At 46.8% G+C, this 27,956-nt stretch overlaps 8 protein-coding genes across 8 annotated transcripts; 4 read left to right on the top strand and 4 right to left on the bottom strand.

Annotated features, from left to right (window-relative positions):
* Positions 1-1,686: 1,686 nt before the first annotated feature.
* Positions 1,687-3,432, bottom strand: clrD (uncharacterized protein; the record flags this gene model as incomplete). Its single annotated transcript, XM_057256992.1, has 3 exons — positions 1,687-2,171; positions 2,228-3,131; positions 3,337-3,432. 3 exons carry the CDS (start codon positions 3,430-3,432, stop codon positions 1,687-1,689), a joined length of 1,485 nt encoding a protein of 494 aa, XP_057104450.1.
* A 2,690-nt stretch (positions 3,433-6,122) lies between these two features.
* kin1 (putative serine/threonine protein kinase Kin1) lies at positions 6,123-9,388 on the bottom strand (the record flags this gene model as incomplete). Its single annotated transcript, XM_057256991.1, has 3 exons — positions 6,123-8,068; positions 8,126-8,753; positions 8,816-9,388. The coding sequence occupies 3 exons, from the start codon at positions 9,386-9,388 to the stop codon at positions 6,123-6,125; spliced, it is 3,147 nt and encodes a 1,048-aa protein (XP_057104449.1).
* Positions 9,389-10,037: 649 nt separating this feature from the next.
* Positions 10,038-13,459, bottom strand: N7479_009297 (uncharacterized protein; the record flags this gene model as incomplete). The annotated part of the gene is made up of 20 exons (XM_057256990.1): positions 10,038-10,106; positions 10,160-10,382; positions 10,445-10,474; positions 10,525-10,675; positions 10,738-10,802; positions 10,858-10,988; positions 11,047-11,071; positions 11,121-11,223; positions 11,284-11,326; positions 11,376-11,419; positions 11,472-11,857; positions 11,910-12,032; positions 12,097-12,181; positions 12,241-12,290; positions 12,346-12,504; positions 12,555-12,660; positions 12,709-12,764; positions 12,813-12,823; positions 12,877-13,039; positions 13,095-13,459. 20 exons carry the CDS (start codon positions 13,457-13,459, stop codon positions 10,038-10,040), a joined length of 2,388 nt encoding a protein of 795 aa, XP_057104448.1.
* Positions 13,460-14,237: 778 nt separating this feature from the next.
* Positions 14,238-15,926, top strand: N7479_009296 (uncharacterized protein; the record flags this gene model as incomplete). The annotated part of the gene is made up of 1 exon (XM_057256989.1): positions 14,238-15,926. One exon carries the CDS (start codon positions 14,238-14,240, stop codon positions 15,924-15,926), a length of 1,689 nt encoding a protein of 562 aa, XP_057104447.1.
* Positions 15,927-17,021: 1,095 nt separating this feature from the next.
* Positions 17,022-17,474, top strand: N7479_009295 (Glucose-repressible protein Grg1; the record flags this gene model as incomplete). The annotated part of the gene is made up of 2 exons (XM_057256988.1): positions 17,022-17,189; positions 17,253-17,474. Coding segments are annotated over 2 exons (390 nt in total), but the record flags the coding sequence as incomplete, so codon positions are not given.
* A 4,049-nt stretch (positions 17,475-21,523) lies between these two features.
* N7479_009294 (putative DUF221 domain protein) lies at positions 21,524-24,450 on the top strand (the record flags this gene model as incomplete). The annotated part of the gene is made up of 2 exons (XM_057256987.1): positions 21,524-21,610; positions 21,661-24,450. 2 exons carry the CDS (start codon positions 21,524-21,526, stop codon positions 24,448-24,450), a joined length of 2,877 nt encoding a protein of 958 aa, XP_057104445.1.
* A 378-nt stretch (positions 24,451-24,828) lies between these two features.
* Positions 24,829-25,594, bottom strand: N7479_009293 (alpha/beta hydrolase; the record flags this gene model as incomplete). Its single annotated transcript, XM_057256986.1, has 2 exons — positions 24,829-25,526; positions 25,573-25,594. The coding sequence occupies 2 exons, from the start codon at positions 25,592-25,594 to the stop codon at positions 24,829-24,831; spliced, it is 720 nt and encodes a 239-aa protein (XP_057104444.1).
* Positions 25,595-26,933: 1,339 nt separating this feature from the next.
* N7479_009292 (uncharacterized protein) lies at positions 26,934-27,433 on the top strand (the record flags this gene model as incomplete). Its single annotated transcript, XM_057256985.1, has 2 exons — positions 26,934-26,999; positions 27,083-27,433. 2 exons carry the CDS (start codon positions 26,934-26,936, stop codon positions 27,431-27,433), a joined length of 417 nt encoding a protein of 138 aa, XP_057104443.1.
* Positions 27,434-27,956: the final 523 nt, after the last annotated feature.

Below are 27,956 nucleotides of genomic sequence, written 5' to 3'. Positions count from 1 at the left end.
TTCTTCCAAAATTCAAATGATATTTTGTGTTCATACTTGTTTGATATCGTTTATGTCCTAGGCTTGCCCTATATTGGTCTTGTCCTACCGTGAGAGGTATACGGTCGATCCTCCAGGCTAACACATATATACTCGAACTGAAATTTATAGCTGAACACATGTGATTGTCAATTCTTCCTAAGACTAAAATTTAGGCAGACTGTTAGGAGTCTTAGAGGCCGAGGCCCAAGCGTTTTCATACTGCTAGCAACCTGAATACCTTAGGATGGTAGGACGTTTTTGCCTCCAGAATATATATTTCAGCCTTACCTATTTCTTTCTGCTCTAGTCCACCCCATACGCGCTAGTGATAGCGACAGCCACTTTGTCGGGTATACAGCTGGATTAGCCCAATATGCATTTGTGGTCGTGGCATTCATTATTGGGCTTATTATTCGTGGCCTAGGAACTGTAGTAATGGGTAGTGATATTGGCTGTCATGGTAGAAGAATGACTAGAAAGAAATAACTAAATCAACACTAATGGCAACTAATAGTTCCCGAGATCTTTGCGGTTTATGGTTGCTAACAACTTATAGGTAATCGTGCCAAGCGCCTTACACAATAAAGGCGTGTTGGGCGCTTGGCACGATTACATTATACCTTATAATAAAGGTCGTAATGCGTTGTTGCACGGACCATTCATAACTTTGAATAAGCCCCGGAGCTACCTAGGTAGGTTCGACCTTAGGAACCTTGGAAGGCTTATGGATTATGACACGGTTCCAAGGATTGACAAGCTTACTACTTACTTAACCTATAATAACCTTGTTCTTAGCAACGTTACATATTCAATCTAGATGATCCCTGTTGGGAATTATCATTAGCTAGAAGCCTAGAACTTTTATATACTTCAAATATTACGTTGTCTGTTAGTTGAAAAAAAGGTAGAAAGCACATAGTTTAGCCACAGTCAACGTCTCTCCATCGGTATATATATATCCAGTTATAGGCTGTAGTTTTTCTAGCCCTAATAGGAGAATTCTACCATTGTCATCGCTTCTTTTGTTAGAAACCGAGGTGGTTTTTCCCGTTCTCTCTACTTTCAATATCATTCTCTAATCATACCCCCTTTGCTCCTAGATTGAATCTACTCCTTTAGGACCAAATTGAAGCCAAAGATTGCCATATTTAGCACTATATTCATATCGAAATTAGTCTAATCTATCTAGTATTTGTCTTGAATTATTAGATTCCAGATTTGGTCAAATGACCGACTTACTGTTATCTACCAAAGAGACGAGGTCACCACTGAATGATACCACCAGGGCGAAGTCAAGTAGTTTGAAACTAATTAGTTTGAAAGTAATTTGAAAATAAGCTTTGTTGGTTCAATGTTGTCTGTTGTTAATCATACATAATCTCATCAGGGTATTGTGAATCTAACATATCGTGAAGGCAAACAAAAATAGTAGAGATGAAAGAAATCAGGACGCCGATAGTTAGGAATGCCCGAAAGGGGGTATGTTATGCTTTCATGCACTTGCGTTATTGTCGTGATTGTGCAAAAAAAAAAAAAAGAAAAGAAAACCAGGTCGCTAATCACACGTGCTGGGGGTATGAGGAGTCAAAGGAATAGAGATAGGAGGCAATTGACCGGTTGGCAGCAAGGATAGTCACAAGTGGAGTTGACACAAAGGTAAGCCTGTTAAGGCCTAGATCCCTGGCCTTTGCGCTTATTTGGCCATAATTGTCCACGGCACTTGACCTCACCACAGAGGCACTGCACAGCCTCAGGGTCAATCTTTTGAGGCGTTGTGTTCTCCTCGCCTTGGTTATAATCGAACGTCAACTCAGTACCAGGGGAGATGTCACGGTTTGCAAAAAATGCAAGGTTGTAGAGGTATTCATCGGCGTGGTTGGTGGTGCAAACTGGGACAATCTTGCAATTAGGATTGCATGAGTGATTCATAAACCGAGTTGCTGAGCCAAACTTGCGGCCGTCGATCACTTTCATGTTTTCTTCCTCATCGTCATCGTCCTTCACATACCAATCCAAAGAGAAAAGGTATGACTGCGTATGAGAACCATCGGTAAGGTTCTCACGCTCATCGGCTTCGGCCTTTGTAATGACCTCACCGAGGTAGAGGTCGATAAACTGTCCGCGGTGAATCAGATCGGGGGACCGAAGACCTAACACCGGGATCAGTATATATAAGTACGGAAAGATAAGATCAAGTAAGACAAACCGAAGCCACGAGATCCAGTGTCAAAGATTTCCAATCTGACAGTTCGTCCTTTCTGGACGACGTGATTCCAGCATCGTTTCCCACTGCAACCACAACGGGAGTTGCATTCATAGATAATTGCCTTGCGATTAAGGAAACTTTTGGTTGCCACAATCAATTTACGATTTTTTTCGCAGACTTCATATGGGACGATTCGATCTTCCGAATGTTCTTCCTTACTCAGACAATCGCACTCGAAACGGTCACATCCATCATTTTCACTGCAAGCACAGCCAATGTTGAAATCAGAGTCATCGGGAATTCGTTCAACACCCGCGCGATACTGATAACTATTGACGAATTCAAAATTATCAGCTAGTTTAGCAAGACGCTGTGGGGAATCCACTGTCGGAGTGACCATAGGCCCATCGATGCGCTTTAGCTTCTCGTCAAGAGTGTGGCGGAGCTTTGCAAGGTGGTCTGTTTTCGAAGGGGATGGTAGATTAAGAACCGAGCTTGATTTGAATGACAAAGGGATAGAACGACGCTCAACACGACCCTTGGTAGGGTATGCAGCTTTAGTCACTCTTTCCTCTTCATCAGTTGTAGGAAATATGTTGACGTCCATTCCATTCACATTCGAGACGGATTGCGCAAGCGCAATTTCCCGTTTTTGCTTCGATGTTGGTGATGGGATCACCACACTAATCTGAGATTGTTTTACGGTTGGCGGTGGGCTGGGTGTAGAAGGATCAGGATGCGCATGCGAGAGGCGCATACGCGGTACATATCTGTGCACATCGCTTGACGAAGAATCTGAGAATCCCTCAGATATATCTAAGCTTTTGCGCTTCAGAGGCACAGTTGGTGACCGATAGGCTAATGCTGTCACAAATGGAAGCTTGCCTTGGACCAATGTCTTTGGCTAGAAGCGATATTTAGTAACAATCACATAAGCAGGTTGTGCATATGGGATTCGATTGCCAGATCGATAATTAGGTAAATAGTTGGCTGGGGGTGAAAGGGAAAAATTGAGACAAAGAAAGGCATAGCGGGGCACGGGCCTAGGGGAAATATTGCGGGCTTGAGGAGTTTTGAGAAGATCGAGGTGTATAGGTGCAAGCACTTACTGCCACCTCAGAATCATCCGGCTCATTGTCATCAGTCAAATCAATGAACACTCGGTTTTGGTTAGCCCCCGAGCCAGGGGGGACGCGTCCCGCCATCTTAAGCAACGCGTAGGTGTTAGCAGGTGACAGGCTTCAGAACACGTCCGAAAGCGCGTTGACTCTTGCAATTACGATACCTTCCAGGATAGCAGATATGATAAACGAGGATATGAATGAAGCAAAGAGAGGCCCTTGAGGTCCTCGAAGTATAGACGACTCGAATATCCTAGCCTAAAGAGCGAGGAGAGAGGGATAGAGGGAAATAAAGTTCTGAATGATGAAGAAAAAAACACGAAACAATATGTCCAAGAAGCTCCGGTAAAACTAAAAGATACTAGAGGAAGATCCAACGTTCGTGGCGGATGGGAGACGTGATTGAAGATTGAGGACCTGAGGTGGTTAAAGAAGTGAGGTTGAGAAACGAGGACGGGAGATCTCATGGCGGGCCCCTGACAGGTGCTGACTAAGCAACGTTATCCACTCTTACTCAAATAGGCAATGACCCCCCAGTGCTAGCCTTCATTGTGCCCTCAAATTAAAGAAAAACATGCCTATATTATCATTTTTATGATCTTCACAATTTCCACTATCGAATGAGTTAATTTGGGCTTTTCAATTTCGACTTTGCAGTATCCTGTGTTCATAGGGGTCTTCCGGTTGGTGGCCGCTGGTTGGCCATTAAAGGGGAGTTGTTGGGAAGTACGGGAACAGCGTCCGGGACAGTTGTCGGTCTTAAATCACTTTATAACTACCTGGCAGCTCCCACGCGTAAAAGGAGCCCGAAAGCGCAGGGGAAAACACCCTAATTTGTAGAGCTCATTGAGCGCGATCGATTAGTATATTTATCAGCCAAATTAGACAAGGGGAACAGCGTATAGAGGACTTTGAAGGTTGGAGGGCTATGGCTACTATAAAGTCTTGGCATCAAGGTCGGACCATTCAAGCCGCGGCGTACCACACTTCATCCAATCAACACCCCGCCCTATTATTGATGACTCAGCATCTGGTATCGCCTACATATTTCATAGAGCATAGGTAGTATAGTTATCTAAAATCCTATATTCGATATCATAAATGTGTCAGATTACGTTTGAATTCGTAGACGTCGCGTGCGTTGAGGGAAAAACGAAGTATAGTATCCATCACGTGATCACAGGGGCCTCCTATTAATATCTTAGTAAGCACACATATACGCACCTGAGCAACCTTGGAAAGGATTCCGGTGCAATCGAAAGTTGAGAGTCGTCAGATTTTAGGGGCCTCCGGCTCTGATCTCCCGAAGAAAGACTGTTTTTGGTGGTAGTCAAGGCTGGATGGAGTTGGAGGACGGGCGCGGCGGTAGAACTACCTTTGCACCCTAATAAAAAAACGAGTTCTTTGTATCTTCTAGAAAGATTATAGATAATTTTGATCATGAAGAAGCTTTGTTGTATTTTTCCCCCTTCGTTTATTTAGCCATCGGTACTTTAACTTCCCCGGTTTTAATTACTCGGAGCAAGTATTCGTCACTTCCACCAACTGGCTAATTTGATGGGGTTCCCCTGGGCGTCCGGGCGCGTTCTAGCCCCGCCCGTAGCGCCTGTACATTCTGCCCCGACTGCTCCCTAGTCTGGGTAGGATTGGGCAGGGTGCGGCTTTGGACGGTTGGGGTTACACAGCACCTGGGCCCTGGGTCCTGGACCCTAGGTCCCCCGTGCCACAACAGCGGGGTGGTGCTACCTAGATATGCTCGTGGCATTTGGCTCTACGGGTTCACGATTATTACCAACGACTATCAAATTCAAGGTCATGTTCATGTATACTCCATGTATATCGTCATTTTTTATTGCATACACATAGACTTGCCGTCTGGATAAATAAAACAGGGGTATGCACCCTAGAAACCGTAGACGCCGTTTCTAGATTTGATTTTGAGCCCCTAGAATGTAATGTAAGGTGCTGTGATCTATCTTTACCCTTAGTAGAATGATTCTGGTGGGGGTTTCAAAGGCTACTTGACCTATTGTTGGCTTGCCCTACTGGCTATCACGTTCGATAACCAGTTTTTCGGTTGAGCCCCGGGAGACCGAGGTTAAGATAAAGTTCTGATTAATGAATCATCAGTAGGCCACCCATGGATATAAGGTCTATACCTACCTAGGTAGGTATGAACTATATGACAAAGGGAGGAAGCAAGTTAATGGATGGTGAGTTAGATCAATAATTGAACTTGAACCTCTTTGCGACGTACGCGGCAGGTTACGAACATAAGATCCGGAAGATTGCCGCAACCATTTCGTATTTTTGGGCCCGGGATGTAAAGTTTATAATCAACTGTCCAAAGAAAGGTACACACTATCTCCCTAGGCCACGGCAGCCAATAGGTGACAGGGGCAAAGCAAAAGCTAAGGCAAAAACGCTAGCAAACCAAAAATGTCTGCACTCGATTTTAATATACACCATGAAGACCAAAGTGCAAGTCTAGCTAGGTTAATAGGTATTAAAATGGGCGAGCAGTACTTGGGTCCGGGATGAAAAAAGCAAATAACGGGCTAATGAAGATAAATGACCCCTCTATGAAAGATGAGAGGAAAGCAAAAATATCAATGGACATGCAATAATAACGGGGCAAAATGAGGAATGCTCGTGCGCGCGGATGCGTCGTGGGTGGATGTAAGTCAAAACAAATCGCCAACTGTGTGCCACAAAGACAAGGGAAGAGGTCTTGTCATGAAATGCGTCAAGGATTCTATGTCAAATAGGACAGGTCACAGTCTCAATGCATCAAGAATCTTCTTCGCCATCTCTCGATACTGCCACATCCCGCCTGATACCTTCTTGAACTGAATACCATGTAGGGAGAAGAGAGGCACCTTCACGATCAGGATTTCGAATCGGAGAACAAGGTTCTCTCCGGTATCGCTCTGTACACGGGTAGTGGTTTCGCCAACGACACGTTCGCCGACCATACCGCCCTGTTCCCGTGCAACATATTCATCTGAGGCGTCCGAGTTCGTGGTGAAACTGCGATCCGGCGCAGCTTGACTTCGACGAAGTTTGGAAGGCCCAGCGCGGCTGTCATCTCGGCTGTCGTCGTGGCTGAGGAGGCCGCCAAAGCTGATACGACGGCGGTGCCCTGATACTTGCCCCTGTCGTTCTGGACTAGGAGGGGCAACATCAATGACCTTGTCGAGATCGATGCTGGGGGCGTGGCGGCAGCTAAACCCACCCTTGATCTCGACATACTCAACCGCGAGCTGCCTCAAGACTCGAATAATATCAGCCCGAATAACAGGCAAAGGTTTGCTGCTGGTGGTGGAAACACTGAAAAGACCCTTTAGGAACACTGGCTTGGACAGATCTTCTCCCTCGTTGGCGCTCTCCAGTGCTGTCCCCACGCCGGAGATATCTGCATCGGTCTCTTCGGGTACATTGGCCTCGCGGGTAGCGTCTCGCCGGGCCCGACGTGCCTGAATACTTTCTCGCCGGGCGTGTCCCAGCGACATGGTGCGCGCCGTGTGTGTGCGTCCACCAGTCCTCACGCTAGCCGGATCTTTCTGATTATTCGGAACGATTTGATCAGAGTCACTGGTAGAGGGTGGTTGACGGTCTGCAGTAGCATCCAAGGTATCGGCGCCGGCGTCGGCATCACTCCTCCGTGTGGCTCTCCGAGTTCGGTAGTCTGCCGAATTTACACTCGTCGATCTCTCCAGGAATTTGTTGGACCGCGATCCTGGCGCTGCCAGAAGATCCTGCTGTGGCCGGCTGTCATTTGACGAGGTTTCACCTGGAGATGGCTCTGCACGTCGGGTCCTCCTCACACTGAAGCCGCGGTGCATCGGAGATGCTGAATCTGCAGGAGGTTGAACGTTGAGTGTGGGTGTGTTGGGGGTACTTATGTGTTCACGATCCGCATCGCGGTTACGATCTTTGGTCCTGCGAGTGCTGAATCGTCTCAATATTCCAGCAGCAGTGCTTTCTTTCTTGGCGGGCATGTCGGGCTGCGGGGTTGGAACTACTTGCGCAGATGGTGAGGAAGAATGGAGGATCTTCATTCCTTCTGAGGCTTCGTCCTCACCATGGGTGCGGGCCCGTGGCCGAGATCGTCGTCCTGTATCCTTGTCTCCTGGTAACTGGTACTGGTTGGTATGGGCGGCTTCCGGGGGCCTCAATTCAGGCACGTGGACTTCACTGGGAGTTTGACGAAGACCAAGGGCACCAGGCCGTGCTTCGGACCGCTCTCGGTCAAGCTTTTCTTTGACTAGATGGTATGTGGAAATCAACGGACTGTAAGCATTCAAAGGGTCGTTTCCTAGTTGAACCGCCTCGGCCGAAGGCGCGGAAAGAGTATCACGACTGGCCGCAGAGTTTCGTCGTTTGTAGAAATCGAACACTCCTCGTTTGCGCTCTGGGTGATTGGAAACAGGCTGCTGTTGTTCGCGGAAGTGGAGCCGGGTAGCATGCTGGTATTCCTCAGACTCCAATTCTTTGGTCAACTGAGCTGTAATGTACTCCGGAGGCCCAAAGTCAAAACCGGTCATTTTTTCAACCACCTCCGGATCCAGAGGTAGCTGCAAAGGTTCACGATGAGGAAGGTGATTCTCTGGAGGGGCGCTGAAGCCCTTATTCATCCAGGGATGGTTCATGATCTCGGCCAAGCTGGCACGCTGCTTGGGGTCAGTGACCAGCATGCGGGATATAATGTGGCGGCACTCTGTGAAAACTTATCAGCAATGGAATTATAAAAAGCATCCTTTCAAGGTTGACTTACCAGCAGTGAGACCTGGTGGGTACTCCACCACACCTTTCTTGATTTTGGCATGCAGCTGAGGCATACTCTGGTCATCGAAAGGTACTTTTCCACAAACCAAGACATAAAGGACAATTCCAAAGCTCCAAACATCAACTTCGGGTCCCGTATATTGTTTGGCCTGAAGCAACTCTGGAGCAGCGAAATACAAACTACCACAAAATGTCTTCAAAAGACTTCTGGGCGAGAACAAATTACTGAGGCCAAAATCAATGATTTTGATATCACCAGTCTTGCTGATAAGGATGTTCTCAATCTTCAGATCGCGATGTACGATGCTGTTACGGTGGCAGTAATCCAATGCGCTGGCGATCTGTCGTGCGAACTTGCGCGCCGGCTTTTCCTTGAGTTTGCCGTGGGAGATGATATAATCCAACATCTGGCCACCATTGACATATTCAAACAGCATATACCAATGGTATGATGTTCGAACGACGTCCCGCATGCCGCAGATATACGGATGGTTCACTAGGCTGACAATGGCGGCTTCTCGGGCTGTCCGAATCTCCTTTGAACGATCAGCTCTCTCCGTCTCCCGGCTAGTGCGATGTTCCTCGGTGGAGAGTCGTGGCACGATTTTAATGGCAACCTGCGACCATAGTCAGTATTGTGTTGATAATGTTTGAGACAGCAAGTGTTGAATATTCGTACCTGTTCTCCAGTCTCCGTATTTTTCGCCAATTTTACTTTTCCCATACTTCCAGCACCTATTGTTTTGCCTAGAGCCCACTGACCCGTTGGCGTCGTGATCGTAGTCCGTCGCTTAGGCGCGGCTGCGACTGCGGGGACACTCGCTGCGGTCGCATGTTGCGGTGGTAGTTGTGAAGCCGAGCTCGGTGTCATATCAATACTGTCTCGCTGACGGCTTTGCGATGAGAGATTTCTTTGGTGCCTTCGGGCAGTTTCGGTTCGAGCGGTCGAGGGGCGCTCCTGAGATCGGTCCGATGACGCTTCCCGACGAGAAGGCATGCGCGCGACATTGGATGCCTCGAATTCTCGCCGAGATGCACCCTCAAGTGCAGTATGGTTTGAGGGAGGACGTCGATCCTGGGAAGGAGTTTTTGAATGTGACAAGTTAGTTGGCGTAGGAGGCTGGGTTGTATTTGACGATCGAACCGCCACACTCCGTGTCCGATGCGGGAGATCCGATGGAGCTCGAGAGGAACGAGATGAAGTTGACTGACTGCGGACGACAGTTGGCGTATTAGTTGTCGGTGCTGACATCGTGGATGGTTCCCCTTGAGGGATTTGGACCGGTTAAAAGATCAAAGAAATGGGCGGGGAGAGATGAGGGAAGCCGCGGCCAGGACTCGACCCTAATCACAGAGTTGAGGCGGTGCGAGGACTGTTTCACGGGATGAAACAAATCCCATGTGAATGCGATGAAAGATGATGATACTAAAATGGAGATGGAGGGGGTAAGAGTAAGAGGGAGGTTGGGATGCGGAGATCGTCTAGGGGCGGGCACTTGCAACTAACCTTGAAAGCTTTCGAGTTGATACCCAAATTCTGTTTGAGGCTGGGTTTCACCCCAATTACGTCCCCCCCCCTTTTTTTTATATTTCAGAAATTCTTTTGATTCTTTTGGTTTAGGCTACTATATATTATATTTTCAGGGAGTACATATACTACATGCATATAATAATATATATGGTGCTGTGACCACGTCACCACCTGGCTACGTACAACCCTGGGGAACTTCCCTATTAACGGGTCTTACTATAGTCACGTGGGCCAAGGGAACTATAAATATCCCGAGGGGTAGGGTCAGGGTACTATTCAACACTATAAATCACTATACAACAGTAAATCACTTTCAATCTGCACTGGTATGTAATTTCCAAATAATCAATGTACGTAGTGAGTAAGTAATTCACCACTTCTCTGGTCCAAATATCTCTCCATCTGCGACAGTCTTTCGAACTGCAGAATAAAGAGCGTCCTAAATTTCTCGTTAGGATTCACTTCAATACATGTCGGGATATAGTCACATACCGTAGTCTCATATACATCCACATTTCCCCACCACTGGGGTATCGTAACATTCGGCAGAGTAATCGCGAAGAAAATAATAATGGTGGACAGAATGAGGCCTGAGTCAAGTCCTGCAGCTGTGATATAGTTGTAAGTATGCCACCAACCGCCCCACCGGCGTCGAATCCAGTAGTTAAAGATGAGGCCAAAGATAGCCCATGAGAAGAAACTCAATGGTGTGGCCCTGTAAAATAATCAGTAAAAAGGTAACCGTGAATAATAGCATCCTGAATATTGTAGACTTACGGAGGCAACCAAGCCATAGCACCGAGCATCCTGTTGATACTATTAGCATATTCCATCAAAGGCAATATTCCTTGACTTACACAGGTGCATTTAGGAACCTGAGCTTAGACCGAGGGAACAATCTTATCATGACATAAAATGCCACCGGTAGAAGAGCGCCGAGCAGCCAGAACCATTGGAATTGCACGTACATGCCACCTGGTCCAAACATGCGTTGTGGGCCAATGACACCTAAATAAATAGTCAGCAATATGTCCGTATGTTGCTATATACTTGAGATAAAGCAAACTGACCCCACACAATGCTGGAGGAAAAGAATGCTCTTCCGTTCGGGCACGTGAAGTGTGCTGACTGAGTACTATTCAAATGGATAGTTAATATATGCTCTCTTTCCAAAGGTGTGCATAACGTACGTCGTGCAAACTTCATCAATGTTGCCTAAAGTCCAATTCATGACTGCAATTTGAACAATACTTGCCCATAATGTGGCAACAACTTGACACATGAAGGTGACGCGGGGTGGCACTTTCATATAATGAGCTAGCTGTTGTTGAAAAAGAGTCAGCAATCTGGCACACTGACATCGAGAGGAAGTTTCTTACTTTGAGATCCCCACAGTATACCTGACTATTGATAAAGTCAGCCTTCATTCTAGAAATATAGGATTGAACCTTACGCTTGTCCCAAGGTGATGGTACTGAAGACTTTGAATATCATGACCCCAATTGGCTTTCCTGGAATCATGAAACCTGCTAGGAACGGCGATATAACATTGAGCGCTGTATAAATTAGCATTGAGCACACCCACCCACACACAAAAGGATTAAGACTGCACGTACAAAGCATAATATTGGTAATACCAAGAACCAAGCAAGTCGGAATCTGTTATTTTGGTCAGAAAGAAACTCCCAGTGGTCATGACATAACCTACAATAAAGACCACGGCGAGGATGATCGAGACGAAAAAGGCCCACCCTATGTAGAATTTGGTCAGATTTGATCATCAGACCAGAGGAGCGTCACGTACAAGGAAGCTGTGAATCATATGCCAGAATGCCTGCAAGCCCTAACGCCATCGAGAATATGAATAGGGCTGCATACCACCAGTCAGGTGCTTCTTTGTACTTCTTCATCAAAGTAAGATGAATATCAGGTTCCTGATCTCGAGATGTCCTGAACTGATGCCAGATCTCCTTTCGGTGGAAGAGAAGCACCTGTACAATAGATGCTGTAAGGGCGGCAAACGACAGTCCGTAGTTCAAGGCAAAGGTTGGAGCCAGGAACATAGGTGAATATGCTTTGTACTTCTCGCTATCAAAAGAGAAACCAGTACCTAAAATTCTGGATACATTATAGTAATTTTGCGTGTTGTCAAAGGTACTGGACGTATTGATAGGGAGATAGTCGGAGTACCTATATTGCTGTCAGTTTTGAAATGAGTCTGGTAAGAAACGTTGGAACACACAAAGCCCCAGAGTAAGAGATCCCGATGGTGGTGATGATCACAAAAATGATAAGCCCGACCAAGGTGTTGACAATAGCATGGACAGGTGCCAAAAGTGGATCTAGGAGATATGCAGAAACATAGCTGGTTATTATTAGCTTCGCATCCTTTTAGCAATTCTGCGATTGCCGGGGATTATGAGTCTTACGTCCAGTCAAATGTGATAGGAATGAGGGATAGCCCGGTAAAGCCTCCAAACAGCTGGTTCAAAACCACATTGTTGGGTCGGATCCCTACAGGGAAAGGAAGAGTCAGCGCGAGTCAGGAATGTGATAAGTTAACGGGATCTTACAGGTGACAAAAGCAAAAACAGAGAGTCCTTGCCATAGGACGCCTGGTACCCTGAAGTTCAAAGGAATTAGCATATGTAGTTTATGTTGGAGCAAGAGAGCCGTACCAATACCAGACAAAAGACCCAATTGTCACATATACGAAATACCGGTACCGCGAGATGGTCCATCCGTTAGTCTCTGATCCATCTGCGGAGCTCCAGTCGTGGAGAGCATAAAACAAGGAAGTGTTCGCAAATTGGCCCGGCCACATCATAGCAGCGGGCCTTGACATCGTAAGCATATGCTAGTCTTGGCAGAGAAGGGCTCAACTTACCAGACGAGGAAGCGGCGGAAGATGCCTGCCAGTGACATACCAACTACCTGACTGCTCAGAGCAAACAAAAGTTGGAATCCCCATCCAAGTCTCATATTGTAGAGCGCTGAATGTGTTAGGCCGATATTAATTTAGCACAAGAGATATTGCTTACGCTTTGCTTCCAATGCCAAGAGGGCATCTGTACAATAAGCATAACCGATCGACACACTATATATTGCTTAGCATTGTCAAAGTTTATGATCGAAATTTACTGACTTTGCCATGATCTGAAAATAAATGGTTAGCTTTGTTAATTTTTATCCAAATTCCAAGAGCTTACTGTGACAACTGCATGCTCTTTGATAGTGAAAGGACCAGTATTCAATGTCCATTTCAGTCCGAATGTATTGAACTTCCGAGTAGGCATTGTCTTGGCCCACAAACAACCAATCGGATAGACCAGCAACTGTATGACGATGGCCGGGAACGAGATGGCAGGACTCCTAATCAAGATGGTTAAATTATTTCCTACCCAAAGGCTGCATTGGAATAACTTACCTCATACTCAAAAACATATTAAGTCCACTTCCAATAGTAGTGAAAATCATGCCCAGCACCCAAGCACGCACGGTGTTTGCAACTTCCTCACCATCTGTAGGACGCACCGCAGCACGAACAAAGTCATACTGAGAATCTTGGGCAAGAGCCTTTTCTATCTCGGCAGCCTTTTCCTGATCACCTGTCTTGACTGCCTCGTTGATAGCATCGATTTTCTCCTGTGGCAAATTTGGATCCCACTGGTGGGCGATTTGGACTTTCTGTAACTCTTGGATTGTAGTATCTGTTACTGACTTGCCATTGTCGTTTGGATTGCCGAGCTGGGATGGGTCAAGGCCCTCCGTGACAGGCAGATCTGGACCCATTCTGAAACAATGGGGCAACGGGTAACCTGATTAGGATTTAGTTGAACAATCGGAGTTAAAAACTTCTAGACATAACAGTAGGAGGGAGAGATTCAAAAATTATATGGATAGGAAGAGATAGAAAAAGAGCGAGATAAAAGGAGACTATCTATCATAGTAAACAGCCGACACTCCAGCAAAGTTTTAATATAATTGCTATCTAAACGTGACACTGCTATATACAGACAAGTTCGAAAAACAATGCGGCTTTTTTTATTCGTGTCTCCGCATTTTCACACGCCTAGAATGCCACAAACTATAGGCTATCACGATTGTCATACTGTTGCTAATTTGGAAAGATTCTACCGGGATAAGAATCGTCCTGTTTTAGGTATAAGTGCGGAGAAAGACCATGCAACCTAGTGTGAGCTAGTCTCGGGAGATTGGTCGTCGTGATATGAACAAAAACCAACCACTCGGATCGAACAGCGATAGGAGGTAAGAGTTTCCGGTACACTACCCGGTCTAGTAGGGACACTACCCGGTTCACGGGGTAGCAGCTTGTGGTAAGACCTACCTATTTTGATCAATTACATCGCTAGGATAATCAGCTCGGGTTATGATTTAACCGCAAGCCTATCTTGTTCTTTTCTTTAACCTGGGATTAGACTACGCCTCTCTTCTTGTTCTGATTTCCTACTCCTGGGACCCAATTTCAAAAGAAAATAATTTAAAAAAAAAAATACCCAACCTAATCGATTTCCGAACGAAGCAGAACGATAACATAATTCTGCCTGTCATGGTATCTGTCACCTCATCCAGGGGCATCGCCATCCAACGTGCACAGGTTGACACAATGCGCGACAGGATTCAGCGCATTACCGAGGACCTCAAAGATATTAAGACATTTTTCCCAATCAAAATATCTCCGAGAAGAACACAGAAGTTACGCGAGTTCCTTACATCTGAGCTTGAGTCACTCCACAGCCTGCCCTTTGATATTTATGATCAGCAAGGTAAGGTAGATTATCTTCTCGTGAGAAACTACCTAGAAAGGCAGCTCCGCGAGCTGGAACTCGACCGTAAACAAGATGAAAAGACCGCACTGCTTCTACCATTTTCAGACAAGCTGCTCGAGCTGTGTGAGGCTCGTTCTAGGGTAGTGTCAATGAATTCAAAAGATGCTGCCCAGAAGCTTATCGAATCCCAATTGCAAATCGCAGCTGTGATAGATATGGTCAAGAACAACTCAACCAAGATTCGGATGGAGAAAACAATTGCGTTTAGAGCGGCGAGAAATATAGACTCATTGCACGCCAGCCTGGAGGAATGGTTCGAATTCTACAAAGGCTACGATCCATCATTCAACTGGTGGGTGTCGCATCCATATGGGATTGTGGAAAAGGGCTTGAAAGATGTTTCAGCAAGTATCCGAGAGAACTTGGCTGGTATCCGCCCAGGCAATGAAGATGCGATAGTGGGCGATCCTATCGGTCGAGAAGGTTTGCTTAGCGAGCTCTTAGGCGAAATGATTGCCTACACACCGGAAGAACTAATCTCAATCGGAGAGAACGAGTTCAAATGGTGTGTTGGTGAACTGAAAAAGGCATCACACAGCATGGGGTACCAGGACAACTGGAAGCAGGCCCTAGAAGAAGTCAAGAATGAATTTGTCGAACCCGGAAAACAAATCGAATTGGTCCGAGATCTCACGAACGAAGCAATCTCCTTTGTCGAAGATCATCAACTCGTCACCGTTCCACCGGTTGCCAAGGAGAACTGGCAGATGTTTATGATGCCGCCCGAGCGCCAGAAAGTAAATCCTTTCTTCCTCGGAGGCGACTGTATCATTGTGTCATATCCAACCGACCAGATGGATCATGAAGCCAAGCTGATGGGCATGCGCGGGAACAATATCCACTTCTCCCGCGCTACGGTGTTCCATGAGATGATACCGGGACACCATCTGCAGATGCACATGATTGCGAGGTACAGACCGTATCGCCAACTATTTGACACCCCATTCTGGATTGAAGGATGGGCTCTGTACTGGGAGTTCCTTCTGTGGAATGACGAACGGTTCCAGAAGACGCCGCAGAACCGGATTGGGATGCTGTTTTGGCGACTTCATCGGTGCGCCCGAATCATATTCTCCATTAAGTTCCATCTTGGCCAGATGGCTCCTCAGGAGTGCATTGATCTACTCGTCGATCAAGTCGGACACGAACGTGCCACTGCAGAAGGAGAAGTGAGGCGATCATTGAATGGCGATTATTCGCCGTTATATCAAGCCGGGTATATGCTGGGTGCATTGCAAATATATGCGCTGCGAAAGGAGACTGTCGAGACAGGGCATCTTGCCGAGAAGGAATTCCATGACCGGTTTTTGAGGAATAATTGTATGCCGATAGAGTTGGCGCGCGCCTTGATGCAAGATCAACCGTTATCGCGGGAGCACAAGCCGTCTTGGAAATTCTATTCCTTATAAAATCTATTTCATCAGATAGAAATCAATGAAAATATTATCTCTTATTGAAGTTGTTTCAGACGCCTCCAATGTGGTAGAACTGATACAGGGCATAAGACTTCCCCATGAATAATATTACCTACAAATGATTGAATTTCATGTTTCATTATTATGGGTGGATTCAGATACCGGTGACTCTTAGGTAACTGGCCGACCTATGCCAAAAGTAGTCTAGGCCAGATATGATTGGAGATGCATTATGTATGTACATACAACATACTTACAACCTCGTTTCTTCAAGATGAACTACATACGTCATTATACAAAAAAGCTTTGGCTAATCATGACCTGCATCAGACAAGCCCATTGTGGCTGCACCCCGCAATTGTGTATGCCAAGTCAGCCAAGTTAGCCAAGTTAGCCAAGTTAGCCAAGTTAGCCAAGTTAGCCACATTGTGATCGTGGCTTTCTTTACTTCGATACAAGATCTGATAACCAGAAGTTCCTATTTGTATACTTTGTATCGTTCAATAAAGATCAAGACACAAGTCTTTGAATTCATCAGAGATATATGGTTACTCTGTGCATAGCTTCACTTTGCCCAGGTCAGGTGAGAATTGAGGTCTATTCCAAGGTTCTCCAAGGGCTCCATGGACCCCTATGACATAATATTCCATGGAATCTACATACTTTGTATGTACTGTTGGGGTAAACGCTCATACGTCATGGCCATATTGGTGGGTCTAGGAACGGGGTCTGCGGACCTTGGATAGGCTAAAACTAATCGAATATCTATGTGGAATGCCTCTCAATTGAAGGGCTATGGAAGAAAACAGAATGTTCGAGTTTTGTCTTCAGAGCCGCAAATCATGTTCGCGCAAAAGTACTGTAGATCTAAATCTCATATACTAAGTATGGCTGATATGGCTGATTGGTGATGTCAGAAAGGTTAGAAAAAGGCCAGAAACTGTAAACTGTGGATAGAGCTGGGGTTACAGCCACACAAAGAATCAGGATTTATATGGTTTGGGTTAACCAGACTTGGCAATGTATGTGACCTGAATGTTGGAATCTGTTGGAAAACTGGGCTGTTCCCGGGGTTCATTTTATGACGTCATGGCATCATTGCCCTTGCCGCAGGAGTCCCAGAACAATATAAATATGTCTTCTATCTCCCCAGAAGTCCGATCATTATTCAACACAGTTCATCTTCCACTATTACAAACAACCTTTTCAAACAAACCACATTTTCCAACCCTCAAATTCACAATGGAGACCGCCAAGGTTCGTGATCAACACAAACTCCCTTGATACTTGCCTCATATCATTGACTAACCAAAATTATAGCAAGCCGTTAACTACGTCGCTGAGACCATCCAGGGCACTGGAGCTGAGGCTTCCAAGGAGGCCCACAAGAGCGTCGCTAAGGACAGCGATGCCAACGTCTCTACCCGCGCCAGCGCTGCCAAGGATGCACTTGTCGACAAGAAGGACGAGGTTTCCCACAACACCAAGGCTGATGTCCACAAGGGTAAGCTAAAATCATTGAACAAAGCTGCTTCAAGAATAGTACTAACTCTCTTACAGAGGCTGCCAAGAACTAAAGTGCCAGAACTCCATGCCACTTGTTTTGAACACCATCTAGGCAGAAATACTGTCTTCTGATGATTTTACGATGTAAATAGCGAATACCATACACGATTCACAACTTTTACGAACAGAATTGTAAATCGTAAAAATATACACTTCAGTACAAAGTCATACAGCACACATCTAGGCATGGATGCATCATTTGGTACTGTGATGTTGAGGTGGGTGCCTGAGGTTTTGGCTCTTATTTAAGCTTAATCGGCAACCCTGGAAACTCTTTAAGTCTTCGGAACGTGCTTTCTAGAAAGAGAAGAATAATATCATGTTCGAGCCAGACCCTAAAGATACAAAGAGAATAGAGAAGATACATATCAATCCGCACCCGGCCTATGGGTCTATGCCCTCACTCGAACCCACCAAGAACTGGGCATGGGCAAGGTCTTACTGTACGGAGTATATACAAAGTACTCAGGCTCTTCTCCGCACCTGCGGATTGCTAGTGCCAACAGACTCTTGTCTAGTGGTGGATGGTCAGTGCGACCAGACTCATTATTAGGGCAGAATGCATGAATCAGAATCGAGACTCCTAGGTAGCTTCTTGCCGGTCTTGCGATAATAGGCTTTCTCCCTGTAAGCAGCCTTCAGCATCCATGTGCTGTAAGAACTTGGTTTGTGGAATGAGCCTCCGCGATCCTTGCTTACCCCGCTTCGCTGCTCCCATTTGGATGACTAGATCTAGCCTTCCAACCAATAACTAGCTCCAAATGCGATGTACACAGATTGATTCGGGCTTATGACCATCTGCCAAGGTGAGGAGGTCATCCATCTATCTAGTCCTAGGTTATTTTGACTTATCATAGACTAGATATATAAAAGGTAAATAAACCCGCCCGCTCTTTTTTAGATTCCATCTCTCAGCACTCTTCCATCCGATTTGAACCTATAAGAAATATATTTATTTATTAAATCTCAGAGTACGTCTACCGGCTGCCTTACTGTACTGCCCTACCTCCTACTCTCCATTCCAACACGATGTGTTATAATATGATATCGTATACCTGCGGTCATACCCTCAAGTCACAGTCGACCATCTGCCCGTGCGATGAGGAGCAATCGGATATGTCCTCAAGCTTCAAGTGCAAAACAGGATGCACGGGGTCTTGAAACTGGTCACCACCCCTGCCCGTGCGGAAGCTTCGTGGCCCTATCACCACAGTACCATGGATTATTGAGGAGTCGAAAAATGGGGATTTGTCCTCAGGGTCGCTGTTTATACATTACGAACGTTTCTAGCGGGTATATATATCTCCGTTGCTGGTAGTAAGGCTTTTGCGACCTCCAGGGCTACATGGGGTGTTTACATGATAAGGAGGAATCAAGTAACTAACTAACTAGTAAATTATAGCTATATTACATTAAACTTGAAAAGACTATAAAATTCGAGAGAATTATCCATACAACAGTTACTATGAAACATAGATTAACGTAATCCACTACCGAGTGACGCACACTACCGAGTGACGCACCCCCACCCAACTTCCTGAATTCAAATGCATTTATCTCAACCAAAACGCCATTAAATTAAATAAACTAAAATCATCATCTATCTGGACATGTCTCTCTCCTATGTCCTGGCTTCCTACATATTCCACATGCTCGTCCAGCCTGGGGGGCGGCCTTAAACCTTCCGAAACCTGCTCACGATAGTTGTTGATACGCGCTACTTGAGCCTCAAATGGCTCTGAACGTAGCTCACGAACATCCTGAACTGAGAGATCCCCTTCGTGGACTATCGTCCTTGTAGATCGGGTTCGCTTTTGCTTTTTCTTCTCGTTTTCAGCGCGTAAATCGCTCACTTCTTTCTCTAGTAGTGCGGCGGAATGCATCGTGATCTGGCAGGCTTTTAAAACCTGGTTGATAGCGGAATTGAGCGGGCTAGGGGGGCTCCTTGATCTCGTACGAAGTAGTGCTTTTATTGAGGAGGCTTGCTTTTGCAATTGCACATAGTTCGAAGGTGTTTTTGGATCCCAATCACTACCCCGGCTAGAAGGGGGGGTAGGGGTTCGAAGACGAATATCAAGCCTCGAAATCACTCTCTCCGGTGTAAAAGGGACTAAACCAGCTACTCCGAAGCTGTTTTTAATAGTCTCTGATTTAAAAGCTTCAATTCGTGCGAGAGGGTATGCTTCGAGGAAATCAAGTTTATCAATATGATTTATCCCAACCCGCATTTTTGCTTCAACCAGCCGGCCGTACGAGCGTTTTAACACCGCAAAACAGCCTATATCCAAAGGCTGTAAAAGGTGAGAGGAATGCGGAGGCATACAGATCGGTATAATTTTGTTTTCTTCACAGATTTCATCGAACTTCGGGGTTAAATGACTTCCGTGGCCGTCAAGTATCAAAAGCCGATATACCCCCTTCATACGTATAGAAGTGGTAGGAATAAAGAGCTTTTTTAACCAGCGAAGTCCAATTTCATCAGAGGTCCATCCATTAGGACTAACCTCAAATCGCCAATCGTCCGGGAGGCCGTCAAACCAGGATTCAATAAAGACTTTGCCTTTAAAAATCACACACGGTGGAAGGGCCCAACCAGTAGCATTTATACACTCAATAGCCGTCACCCATTCACGATTTCCAGGTTGTAAAAGTGCTCGCCGACCGTAGTATTCGCTTCTCGTAATAACCTTCGCAGTCGCCGTTAATCCCATCGCAAAACCCGTCTCATCAAAGTTATAAACGTCATCCGGATCGATCCCAAATTGTAGGATAGTTTTTTGAATAAGATCAAACCACTCCTTTATAATTTTTGGATCCTCACATTTCGCACGCTCGTAGTTATAACGTTTCGAGAAACGAGAGGAGAGAAGAGGACGTCGTTTAACAAATTTTGTAACCCAATTTTCGCCAACCGAAAGAACCGGGCTAGATCCGCGCTTTTCAAGAAGAAGATTCGCCATTTCTCGTACAGTAGCAGGCCGGGGGGCTGCTCCACGTAGATCCATAGAGAGTATCCATTTTTCAAGAGATTGCTCTTCAAGCTCAGTCAGTTTATGTGAGTTAGCGCGTAAAATCGCGCGGTTTTGAACACCCCGGAGGCGGCGGCGGAGGGTAGCCTCAGGCACTTTAAAACAGCGCGCAGCTTCACGAATTGAAGAGAATTTTTCATTCTTAAAATCTTGGATAGCTAATAAGATCCTACCCTCTTGCTCGGTTGAATCTTTAGACGATCGAGAACGAATTGGTGGCATAGTGGGTGGTTGAAGAGAGAGGGTTATATTAATTGACGCGTTTTGGGAGGGGGTGCGTCACTCGGTAGTGTGCGTCACTCGGTAGTGGATTACGTTAAGGCATCAATTATAGCCTCAGGCAACAAACCAGAGACAAAGCCATCAAACAAGTCAGACAACGGAACATGACTTCCATGTCTGTCCCTGTGTAAGTCCACGGATGCTTACACATGTACCTTGGACACGACAATCACAATGTTCCAGACTATTTCTTCTTCGGGGAATTCATTGGTGTACCACTTGATGCAGGTCGGTGGATTACCAATAATACAACAGTAAATGGGGTCGGGGAAGGGTTGAAACGTGTCGTGCGCCACAGGAACGCCAGTTTATGTGTTGCAATAAAATCCGATCTCCAGAGGGGAACCACATTGCACTTTGTACTTTGTACTTTGTACTCGCATATGAGGGCTTCATCTGAAGAAAAGTGGCTCACTAGTGGGCTTGTTCTTCTGAACGGTTGTGATCAGCGACGCTAAATCAACCAATGATCTAATGATCTAATGACCCAATTCTAATAATAACCAGTCCAGACCAAACAGAAGTCCACCTTTTTTTCTTTCATTATCTTTTGTCTCACCTCCGCTTGTTCATTTGTCCCATCTTTCTAGAATTTCCCGTCTCAAACCTTCCCCTCGTTTTAATCAATTCCTTCATCTCACCTTCATGCTGGGCTCTTGATTTCTCCCGGCCATTTATTCATGCCGGATTGCCACTCGTTTCTGCTTTGACGTAATGGATCTGGATCACTTGAGATTGCATGCCCGTAATGATGGGACAGATACTTTTCTCGAGCTTATTGCGAATCCATTTCGTTCTGCAGTAAGTTGGTTGTGGGCGAACAAAGAGAACATTACGTTGACAAGCTATAGTTTACGGTTACTGCGGTTTGGGCCTCGCTAGGCACCTCAATCGGCGTCACCCTCCTCCTCGCCCTCCTCTTCTCCTTTATTCGACCCCGTCACTCGCTTGTATATGCGCCCAAAGTCAAGCATGCAGACCTTAAACACACTCCTCCCCCGGTGGGCAAAGGGTTCTTCGCCTGGATCAAACCGGTCATCAATACACGGGAACCGGTGCTGATCGACACAGTCGGCCTGGATGCCGCAATCTTTCTCCGCTTTACAAAAATGTGCCGCAACATCTTCATCTTTCTCAGCATAATCGGCTGCCTCGTCATGATACCGGTCAACATTACACAGAGCAAAAATAGCACTGACTCATCGGCGTCTGCTGCCTTCAACATGATGACCCCTCTCAACATCACCAACCCCACAGCTATTTGGAGTCAGGTCGTGTGCGCCTGGGCTTTTGATCTCATTGTTGCTTTCTTCTTATGGAGGAACTATCGTGCTGTACGGAATCTGCGGAGGCAATATTTCCAAAGTTCTGAATACCAGCGTAGTCTGCATGCTCGAACATTAATGATAACGGACATCCCTCCCAATGGTCGTACTGATGAAGGTATCCTGCGACTGACGGACCAGGTCAATCCAACTGCGGCCCTCCCACGAGCTGCTATTGGTCGTAATGTCCGAGAATTGCCCCGGATCATCAAAGAACATGAGGAGGCTGTCCGAAAACTAGAGTCTATTTTGGCCAAATACCTTAAGAACCCGGATCGATTACCTGCGAAAAGACCTACTCTACGCCCCCCTCGCAAACAACGGAACCAACTCGCCGAGAGTAGAGTGGACGCGATCGATTATTTATCCGTCCGGATTCGCGTTTTGGAAGAGGAAATCAAGCATGGACGGGCGTCGATCGATCGCCGAAACGCCATGCCCTACGGCTTTGCTAGCTGGGACAATATCGAGCACGCCCATGCTGTGGCATGGAACGCTCGCCGCAAGCACCCCGATAACACCACTATTACACTTGCACCGCGGCCCAGCGATCTCATCTGGGAAAATCTACCGCTCACAAAATCAGCACGCAGGTGGAAGCGACTGGTCAATTTTGTCTGGGTGACATGCTTGACAGTTGTGTGGATTGTTCCTAACGGTCTGATTGCCATTTTCTTGTCCAACCTGTCAAATCTGGGTTTGTTGTGGCCGGCGTTCCAGACCTCGCTTTCAGGGCACCCAACCGTTTGGGCTGCTGTCCAGGGTATTGCGTCGCCTGCACTGACTTCGCTCGTGTATCTGGCACTTCCGGTCATCTTTCGTCGGCTTTCTATTCAAGGTGGCAGCAAAACCAAAACGTCTCGAGAGCGCCACGTGCTGGGGCATCTGTATGCGTTCTTCGTTTTCAACAATTTGATCGTCTTTTCGCTCTTCTCGGCTGCTTGGTACTTCGTGACGTTCGTGATTGACAAAACTAACAACCATGAAGACGCTTGGCAAGCTATCTTGGAAAGCCGGATGTATGCCAAGTTGGTAAGCGCTTTATGCACCGTGTCACCGTTTTGGGTGACGTATCTTTTGCAGCGCAATCTCGGCGCTGCTATTGATCTTGTGCAGCTTGTTACCATGGCTTGGGTCTGGTTCGCGAAGACGTTCCTCTCGCCGACACCGCGACAGGCAATTGAGTGGACCGCACCGCCACCATTCGACTATGCCAGTTACTACAACTACTTCCTCTTTTATGCCACCGTGGCTCTCTGTTTTGCTACCTTGCAGCCAATTGTACTTCCGGTAACGGCATTGTATTTTGGTGTGGATGCCATGTTGAAGAAGTATCTGTTGATGTACGTGTTTGTGACTAAAAATGAGTCTGGCGGTGCATTTTGGCGAGTTTTATTTAATCGCCTGATTTTTGCTACTATTCTTGCCAACGTGATCATCGCTCTCGTTGCTAAGTCAAGCGGCACGTGGACCATGGTGTTCTGTGTGGTCCCCCTGCCTTTCTTGATGATTGGGTTCAAGATCTACTGCATGAAGACGTTTGACTCCGACTGCGAGTACTACAATCGTGCAAATCTAAGCGATGCCGAGGCCTTGGGCGTGAACAAATCCGACAAGAAAGCGTCAGACCGCCTGAACTCCAAGTTCGGACACCCTGCCTTGTACAAACCACTTTTGACACCTATGGTGCATGCCAAGGCGGCCGCAACACTAAAGGAAATTTACCAGGGTCGTCTAGACCAGGGAGACATGAACGGCGAGTACTCAGACATTGCCATGGACCCGATGCTCGCATCCCAGCCCGGCAAGTCCGCCGAAATTTCGCCATTCGAGGTCGTCCCGGAGAGCCATCTAGACTTCTCGTACTACAAGGATCGAGCAGACTTCCGAGACGAGTTCGGAGGTGGCATCTACGGTCGACCCGAGGATCTGATGACAGAGCGCTCGCATACACCCCGCAGTACTCTGAGAGGCGAATGGTCTCCCGGCTCATCTCGTGCCTCGTCACCGGCACCCTCACTGCCACCAATGCCACCGCCCAATGTGCACAATGGTTACGAACAACCCGACCCGACAGGCCTGATCCACCCGGCCTTCCGTGTACCTCTATCGCGGGGCGACAGTGGCTACTCGACACCAGGAGCATACTCAGGCACAGACGAGATAGAATCCAGACTACTTAGCCATGCACAGGCTCCCGCGCAGACAGATATCACGAATCCGCTCGATCGCTGGCGGACCGGTGGTTATGGACCTGTCGGTCAGGATGACGAGCCCGTGTACACCCCCTACGACGCTTACCGCCCACATCGGTAAGCTGTGATTTGTTCATATCAGGCCTTTTGGGCCAAACATTTGCATCTGTATAGCTTTTTTGTATTCTAACTTGGCGAACAACATTTCTCGGGGGGAACTCAGCGTCATTTCTAAACACGAAGGTCACGACTAAATCTTTTTGTCTGCTTAAGGCATATCTTGGATATTACCCTGTACACATCATATGAACAATTTAAATGTCATAATATCAACAAACTTTTCCAAGTCCCATGGTTCTCGATTACTAGTCCAGCCTTAATCCAACAACATCCTTAGTAGACGCTAGCAAACACATCTCTATGAGCCTATTGTACGCAGTTATCGAACGGAAACGAGATTGCTATTTTCAGGCTAGTCGGCCTACCGCTATATTTTGCATTATGATGTTTTGCAGCTCACGGTAGACTTTATGAAATGTGCAACTGCAGCGAGTTCTCGCTTTCCATTTGGGACCACATGTCCACCCGAATGCCAGATAACGGTCTGTTTCTTTTCATTCCCCTCCTGACAACTTTGTACCAGCCTCATCGACGCAGCCTCATCCACGATGGTATCCATACTCCCCAGAAAATGCAGCATTGGCGTCCGAATGACGGGATCGTAGAAAGCACGATAAGCCGGGTGAGAGGCGGCATAACCCGAAATGCTAACCACGAACTTGAGAGGCGGATGTTCAAGGGTATCGAAGCAAGCGGGATAGTGGGTACCAGCCTCCGCTTCCAATCGGACAAATGTATCTCTTCGATTTTCTTCCAGAAGCGAAGCGACCATAGCGGCCGCAGCGGCCCCCTGACTAAAGCCAATGATCCCATCGAATGGCCCGGAATCCTTAAGAATAGACCCAATACCGTTTAGACCGTCTTCTAGCCCGGGGTAAAGACCGTCGATGGATTCAGATTGCCACCAGCTCCATTCACCGTGCCGATTGCGCAGTTCGGACGTGCCGTTAGAGGGCTCTAGCCGAAAGGGAGCTATCGGGTACAAAAATTCAACTTCGCCGGGCTGGAGAGCTCGACGGATCAATTTTTCTAAGCCCTGGAGTTTTGCCCGAAAGAGTTCTCCCGATTGGCGGGATCCTATAGTGGTTAGGTTTGTTTACTGCGGAATTTTGGCGTCAGATACCGTGGATCATCAAAATTCTCATAGTTGGACCGGAAATATATGGGGTGGAAGGGAGGGATATAAGAGAATATAAACTAATGGCTGCCAAGCAACACCTATATATATAAAACTCCGTATAGTCCACTAGTAATAATGGCCATTTTCGTATGCATTAATGTAAAAATGCTAGTACATTTTTAGTTCCCCCTTTTAGTCTTTACCGAGATGAGCTGCGTCGGGTGTAATCTCGACATCCTTGACGATCGTAAGTAGGGCTTCTAGGCTGCCTCTGGACGCACCGTCTGGCGCCATCTATGCATAAACGCGAGTTTTACCCCCTTTACCTTACTATATTTTAAATGTTCTATCATTACTTTCCTGCACTTTAGTCAACTCCAGAATGAACGCTATCGACTCTGCATATTGTTTCTGGGGCTCTCCAATTTCGAAGGCCAAGTCAGTATGCCATCTTGCGCGATTCTTTATATACTGACCCCAGCCAAGCTTCTGCGAGGCGGAATACGCTGTGAGCAGATACATCGCTGAGTTTGTCAACAGCTTGACAAATGTGGTTTATAGTAAGATACCGGGAGGAAGGTGAAGTTATGATATGACTTATCTCCACCTACAAAGCTTATTTAGTCGCAGAATTAGACAAGTCCGTAGCCTTGTACTAACAGGCGCAGAAGTGGCTGATTTTCTAGATTGAAGGAAAAGTACTGATCTTGGAGACGATGCGCGAATAGCATGTCCACTCCTCCTGCTTCCCTTCGGTTAATTTCAAAGCTCGGCCCTAAATGGCTAGGCTTGGTTAGGCTTGGTTGGCCTTCGAGGCCTTTCCATAGAATCCCACCCTACTATCTCACCAGATAAGCTAGACTTGGTTCTAGTTCTAGGGCTTTGGCCACTCCGTTTCAATGAAATCCGGCCCGGCCCCCAAATACATATGGATGCGTGTGGCAAAGTGGTAATCTCACTGGGTACCATGTTGGCGGAAGATCTAAGATTCCCACCAGCGAATCGGCTAAGACCTTGTCACCCAGGTGTGGAAGGTTTCTGAGTTACGTTAATAATGTCTGTAGACACCTGAACTGCCAGGCCGTTTTGATAACACGTGACCTCAATATTCAGGGTCTAGCCAATCAGATCGAAGTACCTTGATCGTAGAATCGAAGCTGAGCCAGTGCAATCTGGTTCTCTATATTTCATGTAATAATGGAGAATCTCGAATGCTAAACTGATCATGAAAAATGAAGCAACCGTGAAAAGGGCGCTGTCAGTAGTGGTGGACCGAGTTGCAACGTGCCAAAGCACTGACACAGCTCCAACCCACCAGTAACCGTGACCTCCCGAGGCACACCAGATTCCAGATTCACACCAAAATGGCGTGGTATTCCATTCTCCCACCAGAGCTTACCCACCTCGAGAGCTGGGCAGCTCGCGTCTTCGTGAGTTTCCCCTTTTCCTCCGACTTTAGCCCTTAACTCCTTCCCTATGACGCAGTCGCGCTAATTTACCCCGGATTCTACAGTTCTTCCTCGGTCTCATCACCATTGGCCCCTGGGCTTTCCTCATACTTCTCGATGCAACACTCTGGCTATACCGACTGATCCTTTGGGAACTCCCCTGGGTTGGTGGACGAGCACGTGGTCGGCAGCGCCCTCGTGCACCAAGCTTAAATGAACGCCCGGGCGGGCAACGGAGGGCTTTTGGGCTGCGCGGCGTGGAGACACATACCGGTGATAGCGACGACGCTCCAGGGTCACAAAGGGAGAGGGATCGCGAAAACTTCCGCAAGGAGAACGTGAGCCCCGTTGTCGCATTGAATCCACATTTGAGTGGAGATAGGATCTTGAAACAAAGGAGTTTGGGGCAAATATGATGATCAGGCCCCCTTCCTCGTCAGAAATGATGATTTGTATGATCTTATGTTAGTTTTGCGTTTGGTTGTTCTATGTCTGGGATTCCATCTGGACAGCGAGGAAGGGATCGAGGGTTATGGAGTTGGTCTTGTTTCATCATACTACCTGCATCTGTCTCTCGCCTGTGGGTTCCGTGGCTTTGACTACACGAGCAAGCACACATTGCTGTTCTTGCCTTTTAGTCTCATCATCGCTGTGCAACACTGCGAGTCTTCCAAATTTGCATGTGAGAGGATTCAAGCACGCCATATACACTTATACTACATCTAAGATTGTACCATAGTCGCAGAGTTTAGTCCATTATACAAGGTCGGTCCTACCTAAATAGGTAATGCGTAGCCGATCTAATGATACCCCAACTGTCTTATCTTGAACCCCGCAGGTCGTCCCGGCCTTGTGAGTCAATCAGAAAACATGAACGGACAGTCCAGCCAGTCAAACCGGAGAGAGATAAGCTCCAAGACAAGTCTCCAAGATAGGGTT

The sequence above is a fragment of the Penicillium vulpinum genome (genome assembly GCF_028829585.1).
Source record: "Penicillium vulpinum strain IBT 29486 chromosome Unknown utg000004l_segment0_segment0, whole genome shotgun sequence".
NCBI classification, from domain to species: Eukaryota; Fungi; Ascomycota; class Eurotiomycetes; order Eurotiales; family Aspergillaceae; genus Penicillium; species Penicillium vulpinum.
The sequence above is the reverse complement of the archived record's forward strand: the minus strand, read 5'-3'. Positions and strand labels throughout refer to the sequence as shown.